The sequence below is a fragment of the Branchiostoma belcheri genome, unplaced genomic scaffold (assembly GCF_001625305.1).
Source record: "Branchiostoma belcheri isolate BF01 breed outbred unplaced genomic scaffold, Haploidv18h27 scaffold26, whole genome shotgun sequence".
NCBI lineage: Eukaryota > Metazoa > Chordata > Leptocardii > Amphioxiformes > Branchiostomatidae > Branchiostoma > Branchiostoma belcheri.
The window spans coordinates 2,607,200-2,617,591 of NW_017803865.1; the positions used below are offsets into that span (position 1 = coordinate 2,607,200).

Below are 10,392 nucleotides of genomic sequence, written 5' to 3' on the forward strand. Positions count from 1 at the left end.
GAAGAAACAAACACTCAGAAATCTACACCACTAACAAATGACAGTATATGGGGTCTTGCTCGTGTAGATGAAAGAAGGATGTTTTATCAATATGGTGCTGTGTTGTGTATTATGTCTGTTCCTTGTTGTTGAAAACGTTGGTATCAGAATTCACATTCACGTACATCTGTCTATCATACCTACATGTGCAACACTACATGTTTATACTTAATGGAAGTGTGAGACTTTGTATATACTCCTTATTTCTTGAGTAACCATTACAATAATTATTAATATATTTGTATGAAAGTGACCGATGGTAGAGAAAAAGGTACTAACTGTAACCACTCATTGCGCCTTATAGTACTAGAGCTATACATTGTTACTGTGTGTGTTAATTACTCTGTGATTGTCTTGCACCCCAAAAGGGGCTGATGGTAAGTTGTTATAATGTGTGCTAATACGTAACTGTTGTAACGATAATATGATCACATCCAATACACAACAAGACAGAGCATTTTGCTAATGCTTTGCCGACGTGCCAACAGCCTTATGCAGCCAAGTGGTTTTACAGCTGGCACTGACGGCTGTCTGTCTATCTGTTCTAAGATTTTGTGACCACCAGTTGCAATTCTGATGTTAACATTATTGTGTACAGTATATGCTTTCATGCTTTTGCTTTCTGACATGTTAGCTAAGCTTATGCTAGACTAATGTGCATATATATCTGTGTCGCTACCCGCCCGTTTTGACATCAGCTTCATGGCAAGATGATGGTAGAGTCAGGCGGCTTGCTTCACCCGGGGAAGATTCCTTCCTTTCGAGTTTAGAAGATGCACGGAAGAAACGGGCAGAAACGTTGAAGGGGGAGGAAGGCGATTTCCTCGGTGGCTTGGATGACGCCAGAGAAAGACGTCGCCAACAGGGGCAAGCTGGTAAAAAAAAAGTTCTAAATTCACTGGACAGAAGAACCTACCCCTATCCTGGTACCTTCCCAAAAACACCCTCTAGTTTTTCCCTAAAAGACTGATGACTTGCTCTCCAAATCTCTCTCCGGGTACCTTTCCCGAAGTCACCCTGGTCTCCCCAAAAGACTGACAACTCTCTCCAAATCTCTCTCTGTTCCCACCAATCTTTAGTGTCCCGAACCAGACACTGACTCCCCTATCCAGGTACCTTCCCAAAACACCCTGGTTTTCCCAAAAAGACTGATGACTTGCTCTCCAAATCTCTCTGTGTTCCCCACCTATCTTATGGATCCCTGACCTCCTCCCACTTAGTTTCTGACTGTACAACTGCCTTGAACATGCTGACATTAGCCAACTTCCTTGTTGTCACACACCCAAACCCAAACCAAACCTAACTGGAAGTGGCTGACATCTTGGCTCTACACATGTAGGTTTTCGCAGCACTTAGAAAGTTGAAGGTGCAGCTCAAAGCTTTGCTGTGCTTTTCGCCTCGCTACCACAGCTTTTTCACATCATTTACACAGCAAACTGAGATGCAGCCACTTCTCTATAACAATACCAACCATTATATAACTTACATGTCAACCTACCATCTTAATACTTCCTAACAGAACCAACAGGAGTTCCAGAGAAGGCCGTATCACCGACTGAGGCGGTCGCTAGACCCACAGCCATGGAGAAAGGTACTAACACTTCAACACCATACTCAACATCATAACTATAATCTACATTTCCTTCATGTTAACGTTCTGTGTTACCAACTTACATCACCACTCGTCCTTAGATCCATTTCATATTTCTTTATTCGTCCTTACACAAAATACTAGTCCGTAATGCGATGATAATAATAATATGTAGTAACCTTTTCACTACGTATTCATACTACATGATATACTTCACCAGTCTGTAACATGCTAATATTGTACCAGATATAACAATCATGGATCGTAACTCCAACTTTTCACGTCTGACAGTTCCCAAGAAAGAACCACCAGCGGGAACACAGAAGGCAGTACCAGTTAGCAGCCGTAAAGGTACTAACACAGAAAATGCACTTAACCCTGTCTGTACTCACCATACATAACATCTAAATGTTCACATCATTTATTTCATAGTACTTAAAACATTTTATGTTTGCATTTTCACCACTGTGTGTCCCAACAACGTTTAATACTTTGTCCAGCTTGCCATTTTGAGACAAATAACCATAAATCATAGTAATGCCTTCGACAATTGACTAGCCAGACTGAATCATGTACATCATGTAGCCTAATTCACACTGTAACAACCTACATTAGATATCATCACAACGTAGCCACTAAATGATTTTGTCCACCTTAACGCAGGATTAATTCCAAAGGAGGATGGCGGCCCAGAGGAAGTTAAACTCAAACCTATTCCAGGTATAACACCAAACTCACACTCACTAGGTAGTCTTAACTTTCACCAACCATTTACATATTAAACGATGTAACACATACACGTAGTTGAAACCACATAATTCACATTGCCAATAAGTATCACTTGCTTCATACTTTAAATCTCATTTTTGCCAAATCAGCCTTTTCTCTCACAAACCATCGTCCTAACTCACCACACTGCCTTTTTACCTGCCCAGTGCCCAAAGTGGACGGAGCACCTCCAGAAAAAGGTATAACCCCAATAATTAACCCATCCCAACCCACCATTAATTACCCACACGACATGGACAGCTTTCTTCTCACTGCTTTTCTTGCATAGTAATTCTTTGTCTCTTTGTGTTTCACAATATGATGTTCTATCAGCACATGGGAATCCAGACCTACCAAAGTGAGTGAGATCTTGTATTCCCCTGTGCTGGAAGAACGTCGATGTTCAGTCTCCATGCTATTTAATGCTTCCTCACGACTCTGTAAAGTCCCTGTCACACATTCAGAACCTTACCATTGACTTTGCTCTAAGACAATTCAGGCAGACGACTTTTAAAGTCTAGAAGTCCACCAACTCACAACCACATATGGCCCGACTCACGACTAAGTCTCTGAACCATGGTCTGGAGAGGGTTGGGAGGCCATGGTTGGCTACGTGTGACAAGGACTTCACTGAATGTGCTTCCACCTGACTCTGTAACATGCTGGGTTGGTGGAAAATCCGGTCAAGTCTGCACCCCAAACAGACTGGACCGTTTTTTTGCCGTCCAGACTGGACCGGTTTTTCCACCAACCCCTAATGTGCTTTAATACACATGACTCTGTATCATGCTTATTCATTTCCTCCAGCCGCTGACGGCGAGAAGGACCGTGAACCGTTCGAAGGTATTAACAGCCTAAACCCCACGCTTCTTAATCTCCAAGCAGATCCTACGGTGGCAAGGTAGTATCCATTGGCTAAGCAGTTACTCACCCATTAGCTGCCCACAGCACACCACTTGGCTTGCCACCGTAGCATCTGCTTGGAGATTAGCACACTTCACAGCTTTAACAACACATATTGGAAAAGACGATCGGATCGCTTTCAATCGTTTATTCGGTTCGTCTTTTTGGAATATTGCTTATGCTAACTTATGATAATGAGCGTCAGAAAAAACAACTCATCTCATAACCATTCAATACAATTCACAAACGAAGCTAATAACAAATCAAACAATTATAATCAACGTATTAAACAACAACAATAATACGACTCTGTAGGAACATGTTAAACATAAGACGTTCTGATCATTGTTTCTAACGCTTGCCTTTCACCCTTCTCTTCTCTCTTCCATCTACCATCATGGCTAACACCAGTTCCAGCCTGGCAACAGCGTCCTATCGACTGGAGCAAAGGTGACGTAATAACTGTAATCATACTCACCCCATTTCTGTCTCTTCTCTTGTATAATCACACAATGTCCTCATGTCAATAATTTACGGTTTCCGGCTTTACAATGCCATTGGTACGAGGACTAACACTTTGTTTCACTTTAATGAGGCAAAGACTGAAAACAAGCCAATCACAGAACAACGAACTGTGCTTTATGACGACATTACAGCATGCTTCAATACCAAACGATTGTAACCTCAATCTTGTGTATGTCTTCACTGTGTCCATGTGTTCTATGTATAACATGGAATCACAACTGGCTATTAAAACTGGACATTTTCTTGCAAAGTCTCTTGTATGTCTGTCATGTCAAATCAATACGTATTGACCCAACAATAACACCAACCAGACTAGATTAAACCCCTCAATTATACCCTTTCCTTTCAGTCAAGACCACCCCTTGTTTTGCAGTTCCCCCAGTACAGGATCCCATGTTTTCCTGTCCCTGCCCTACTGTGTAGGATCTTACGTTTGGTCCCGTGTAGTGTTCTTGTTGAGCCCTTCCCCCACTGATGTTGTCCTGTGTTGTGTTTAGTTCCCACAGCTGAGTTCTCCGGCCCTCTCCGGGACCAGGAGGTCTGGCAACTGGAGCAGGCCACCTTTGAGTGTGAAGTCGCCAAGGAGGAGGCCTACGTCATGTGGCTCAAGAATGGCGAGGAGGTAACTGTCCTGCATTTTCAGACGATCCCAGAGGGTTTCAGACTTTTTTTAGACTTTTTCAGATGGTTTCAGACTTTTTAAGACGGTTTCAGACTTTTTCAGACGGTTTCAGACTTTTTCAGATGGTTTCAGACTTTTTCAGACGGTTTGAGACAATCTCAAGATGGTTTAAGAGTATTTCAGACTTTTTCAGACGGTTTCAGACAATCTTAAATGGTTTAAGACGATGGTAGACGGTTTATATAAGACAATCTCAGACGGTTTAAGACAATGTCAGACGATCTCAGACGGTTTAAGACGATTTCAGATGGTCTCAGACAATCTAAGATGACCTAAAATGATCTAAGAGTTCTCTGATGCTCTAAGACTTCTCTAACGATCTAAGACGATCTCAGACGACCTAATCTGACTAGCGCCCACCCGCAGGTCATGCAGAGTGAGAAATACGACATCAGTGTGGAGGGTCGCCGGCGCATCCTGAAGATCAAGGGCTGCCTTCCCGAGGACGAGACCAGCTACATGGCCAAGTCTGGAGACTGGGAGACAACTGCCAACCTCATCGTCAAAGGTAGGGTGGCTAGAGGAGCCGGGTGTGCAGAAACATGTCCCTGTGATTATGTATAGATAGATACAGACGAACGGTGGCTTATTCTCCATCACACACTGTTACACTAAAACCTGTAATACCACTGTCCTTTGTACTTGTAAATCCTGTCCACAAAACACTTCCTGCGCGCTGTTGCAAACACACTGCTTCCAGTAGTTACTGCTAACTCTGTATCTTGTAAATCCTGTCCACTTCTTGCTTAATGTGTTGCAAACACACTGCTTCCAGTAGTTACTGCTAACTCTGTATCTTCTGTCTTCTTCACACTCCTTTCACCGACGCTGCAGGAGCCTTAACAGCAGAGCAAGGTAGTAGCAAATGCCTAACTGTAATCTTCCTTCTGCTGCTTTTCTAATCTTTAATGTGATTTTGTGGCTGTGTTAATTGTTCTGTAAGTAGTCATGAATGTATCTGTACTCTTTTGTACTGTAATATGTCCCACTAATAACCAACAAATCCGCTCACTTCGCTCATCTTCAGCTGCAAAACGCCTTACACCTGACATGCGGAAGGCTGTAGAAGCTCTCAAAGGTAGCTATGGATTTTAGTCTATTGAGGCTCAAAATTATTCCGCGAAAATTTTTTGGGAATTTGGTAAGAGATTTTTTGCCCTTTCGTTGGAGGGATTATTTTGCCATGAGTGAGCCCTGACCATCGGCTTGTATTCTGAAACTGTAGGCTCAACTTCTGAACAGAGGATTGCGGGACTCTTAACGTCACAAGGTAATCAATTCAAGCTAACAAACCCTGAAGCAACTTCGTGCTTTGTCCATGCAATCTGGATATCAGGAAACTTTGCATACTATTTTGTCTTTTGAAATAAAAAAGACGTTTCCACTGACTTGAAATTCAACCGTCTGTCCAGATCCAAACCTTGCCGGACTCTCACCAACACAGCTGGCTGCTGAGTTTATGGCTGCAGGTATAAACTCTCTCCTACGCTGTAGACCCAAAATTTCGGATTTACTCCTAAAATTACAAAGAGAGCATCTAGTTTGAAGAACAAACACTGAAATGTATGTTGCCCTCCCACTAGGACGCGGTGCTATGACAATTGAAGAACTCACTGCTCTCCGAGATGCAGGAGGTTTGATACAAGATTTTTTCGGTCTCCATTTTTACTTGCCGGGTTTCCTTTTTTTCTGTTTGATCATGTCTATTCCCTGTTCTGTCAGTTGACGTACTCACTTCCCACTTACAGCTCTTCCTGCTGGCTTAAGCCAGGCCGATCTTGAAGCTCTCGCCAATGGTGTGAAGTCAGGTAGCGACAGCTCACTAACTCTGCACTCTGCTGTTTCTTCTCTCTTGTAAATTTGTTGCTGTTTCCAAATATCTTTGCCATCGGTTTCTAGCCATCGTCAGTTCTTCTTACAGTCCAAGCATAACGGCCTAACATAGCCTGACTAAATCACGCTTCTAGCAGTCCCCTCACTGGTCAGGTACTTGCAGTGAGATACAGACTAGGTCTAACACAGACTTTCTGATCTAATGCAATAATGGCAAGGAAAACTGACCATGGCAAGAACTGATGCTGCGTGTATCTCTGCTCTCCGTTTCTTGCCAATCATTTTACCAGTCCTGAACCTGTCTTAATCTGTTGTAATCCGGTCTAATCTGTTGCCTCCTCGTGTAGCCCGTGGCTCTAACCCAGCTGCACTGTCCCAGGAACAACTCGGCCTTCTACAGGCCGCCGGAGGTAACCCGCGCCTTCCTGGCCGCTTTTAACATTACTAGCCTGGATGCCAGACCCATAACACACTAGGTGATACCATTTGGCTATATCTGCATCTGTATCTGTATAGCCGGTATAACCATCCTTCGGCGGAACACCAGCTACTATATACTTCTGGGGAAGAAACATAAATTATGTTCGTACCCAGAGTTAGCCAGAGTGCAAGGGTTTCTCAGGGTCTAACTCAGGGTTGTATTAGCCCTGGAGCTGAGAAGCTGGCCTGTGTAGACCCTGAAAACTGTCTGGCATCCAGGCTGTAGCACTGTTCTCTGCCACTTTCAACGCTGTTTTAAACCTCTCACTGCATCCTTATATATTCCTGCTGTGCTGCTTTGTGTGGTGTTCTCTTACTGCTTCTGAGTCCTGTAATGTGCTGTGCTGTCTCCTGTCTAACATGTCCTCGCTACTTGTGCTGTTACACTTCCAGCTTTCCCGGCAGATATGAATCCAATGGACTTGATGGCAATGTCCATACTAGCCAAGCCAGGTATTCTCACTGTTGATTACCTCTAACGTTACAAAATGGAGATTTTAAGCTTTAACATTGACATTTCTTGCTAAGCACTACTTATATTCTAAAGACAGCTTTCCTTTCTAACTATGGTATTGTCCTAATACTTTCAATGCTGTAGCTGTCCTTAGTGCTACTTTCTATGTAACTGTTGTTAGTACTACTTTCTATGCTGTTGCTGTCCTTAGTACTACTTTCTATGCTGTTGTTGTCCCACTACTTTCTATGCTGTTGCAGCTTTCCCACTACTAGTACCTTTACTTGTACGCTCCTATTAACTGTGTAACAATAACAAAGGCCACCACCGAACGTCTACATTACATTGTCATGTCTGTCATTTGCTACTGTTTCCATGGGGTAGCCTGATTCTATCCTTTTGAAATTTTTGACCAATTTGTAGAACGTAGTTTCTCAATGATCTTGGTGTATCCATCTCAGATATGTAGTGTCAATGGGGTGAAACGTCTCAATTGCGCGTAGTTTGTTCTCTCAAGTTGACTGTGCAGACTTCTCTATTTTGTAGTTCCAAATTGATTTGTTTTCCCCCACCTACATATTTCAGATGGATATGTCAAAATCCGGAGAGACATCAAAATTGTATACAGATTCTTACCATCAATATACCTCATTGGAAACCGTGCAACTGTTTTTATTATGTTTTCCCTCCTCCCTGCGACTTCTGGTGAACAGGTAAGGTATTGCACGGACGTTTGGGGCTGCCGTTTTGCGAGCTAGCCCGGTGATAACCTAGGTGTTCTCTCCTCTTATTACAGAGGTTACCCAAGAGGATCTCAGCCAAGACTATGCCATCCAAGGTAGGGGTACTTCTCAAATGGGCGCTCAAAACGTGATTTCAAACATGTCACCAGTACAATAGTGATGATCTCAGACCCAATATACACCGTTACTAAGTAGCACTTTACTTACACGTGTCCACTACTTTACGCTGTTTTGTACTGCTTTAAGCATACTTTACTTACATGTTTATGCTACTTTACGCTGTTTTGTACTGCTATAAACATACGTCTTTACTTACATATTTCCGCTACTGTTTGTACTGCCTTACTGCTTTACTAGCAAAAAAGGCTTATCTAATACCGGTAAAGCATAACAAAAGGCTATCATGGCTTATTTATGTCATAACTAGTACTGTAATTATAATCTTTGCCATTAATGCCCCAGCCACATGTATCTTACGATGCACATATGGTGGATAGTTTTCCGCTACCATATCTCAGTATTTTGTAGATTTGAGAAGAAAAAGGTGCAATAGTTTTTAAACATAGAACTATTGCACCCATTTCATCTGGAACCAATGACATACTGTCCCGGAAAAAAATCATTGTACGTGCATTGTACAATATATGTGACAGGGACTTACATTTTGTAAATATCTATATGGCCTAGTTTTAACTTACTGCTTTAACATGGCTGTTTGACGCTTCCTAACTCGTGCTTAACTCTCATTGCTCCAACAGGTGACCAGCTAGACAAGGAACCAGGTAGGAAGAACGCTTAACTACGCACACTCACACCTAGTCATACCAACTTCTGCTAATTTCTGTTTGTCGCTTTTCTTTCTGTCTGTCTGTGTGTGTGACATAATTGTGGTATTCTCCACTGGCCACCCGGGGTGGAAGTGGGATACCATTTTCTGTGCTTGGCTTTTTGCTTTCTGCGCGATTGATGGTTTTCAAACGGCACGAAAAAGGTAAGTCATGATGTGTCTCGTGCCGATTTGTAAACAACCAATGGTGCTACTGCGACTTCACTACATACAAATTTACCCTACTTGCTTTAACGCCCGCAATACTTATTAGTGTAATCTGCGCCACGCAGCATACAGTTACTTACGGTAATCAGAAATTCCTTACATAACACTCAGTTCTTAACAGCTGTCCAGTTAGTAAATACAAATGTAATGGAGAAACGGAAGTTTGTTCCTTGTGTCATAACGCATCGTGGCGTTTTGTGTCTCAGAACGGGAGGCGCCACGATGCGCCACGGGACATGGAACAAACTCCAGGTAACAACACTACACAACACTACACAAACAAAAAATGGTATCAAAAGCAAATTGTGATAAAACTTCTCAAGCGCCCAATGAGAAGAACCCTTATTCTTCCACAGCTACTGTGTATTATAGTTTCAGAAATAAGTCCCCCTCCCCTTCATACACCCTCCTTACGCTAAGCACTTGTAATCTAGAGTCACCTTCATCCTCTCTCTGGCTGGCTCTGAAGCACACTTATGAGGAGAAAACCTATCCTTCCACAGCTACATTATAGATGCTAATGCCCCCTCCCCCTTGTAGACTTGACAACCACCTTACGTTAAGCACTAATTCTAGTCCCTGTCACTTCATTCTCTCTCTGGATCTGGAGGGCAGAGAAGAACCCCTATTCTTCCACAGCTACTACATTTTCTATGTATTGCTTATCATAGATGATAGTGCCCCCCCCCCTCCTCTTTGTAGACTTACGTTAAGCACTTATATTCTAGTCCCTGTCACCTACATCCTCGGTCTGGCTCTGAAGCGCCCTCATTTGCATGTTCGTGAGACTTAAATGGTACCCTTACCCTTGTATTCTAGTCCCAGTCACCTTCATCCTCGGCCTTGAGGACCAGTACGCGATCGAAGGCGATGAGGAAGCGAGCTTCATGTGCGCCATCTCGGACCCCGAGGCCGAGGTCACCTGGTACCGTGAGTCCGAGGCGCTTTCCGAGGGCGAGAAGTACTCCTTCGTGGCCGAGGGCGCGCGCCGCAAGCTCCTCATCCGCGACATCAAAACGGCCGACCAGACCAAGTACAGCTGCGCCACCAACGCCGACAAAACCGAGGCGAACCTGTTCGTCGAAGGTACAGGACATCAGCGTGTTCTGACGCTTCTAACTGCGCTGCTTAGAGGCACTAGCGCTAGATTACTTGCTACAGCACGTTTCTATGCTTAATTAGATTAGGAAAAATGAAGACCTGGCTTTTGAGCAACTGTCATGAGTCGTATGGAGCATCTCTTGCTTTGCCTCAAGGCAAGAACAGTTCAATACTGTTCGCTGAAGGTACAGGGCGAGGGTGTTCTGACGATTCTTCTTG

The 10,392-nt window shown here is 43.4% G+C and overlaps 2 protein-coding genes across 2 annotated transcripts in view; both read left to right on the plus strand.

The window, feature by feature from the left end:
• LOC109471809 (obscurin-like) overlaps positions 1 to 10,392 on the plus strand; it is an 84,455-nt gene that overhangs the window by 56,443 nt on the left and 17,620 nt on the right. Inside the window, exons 30-32 of the mRNA XM_019771163.1 lie at positions 4,324 to 4,448; positions 4,875 to 5,016; positions 9,892 to 10,158. Of these exons, the coding sequence (XP_019626722.1) occupies positions 4,324 to 4,448; positions 4,875 to 5,016; positions 9,892 to 10,158 (534 nt within the window). The remainder of the gene's footprint in view (positions 1 to 4,323; positions 4,449 to 4,874; positions 5,017 to 9,891; positions 10,159 to 10,392) is intronic.
• On the plus strand, positions 5,376 to 8,624 carry LOC109471968. The gene is made up of 8 exons (XM_019771517.1): positions 5,376 to 5,586; positions 5,734 to 5,778; positions 5,921 to 5,977; positions 6,092 to 6,142; positions 6,257 to 6,316; positions 6,689 to 6,751; positions 7,215 to 7,274; positions 8,072 to 8,624. Exons 1-8 carry the CDS (start codon positions 5,457 to 5,459, stop codon positions 8,173 to 8,175), a joined length of 570 nt encoding a protein of 189 aa, XP_019627076.1. The 5' UTR covers positions 5,376 to 5,456; the 3' UTR covers positions 8,176 to 8,624.

Coding starts and splice junctions, on each gene's coding strand:
- LOC109471968 (XM_019771517.1), top strand. CDS start 5,457: ATGAATGTATCTGTACTCTTTTGTACTGTAATATGTCCCACTAATAAC. Junction 5,587..5,733: donor GGCTGTAGAAGCTCTCAAAG/GTAGCTATGGAT, acceptor CTGAAACTGTAG/GCTCAACTTCTGAACAGAGG. Junction 7,275..8,071: donor GTCCATACTAGCCAAGCCAG/GTATTCTCACTG, acceptor CTCTTATTACAG/AGGTTACCCAAGAGGATCTC.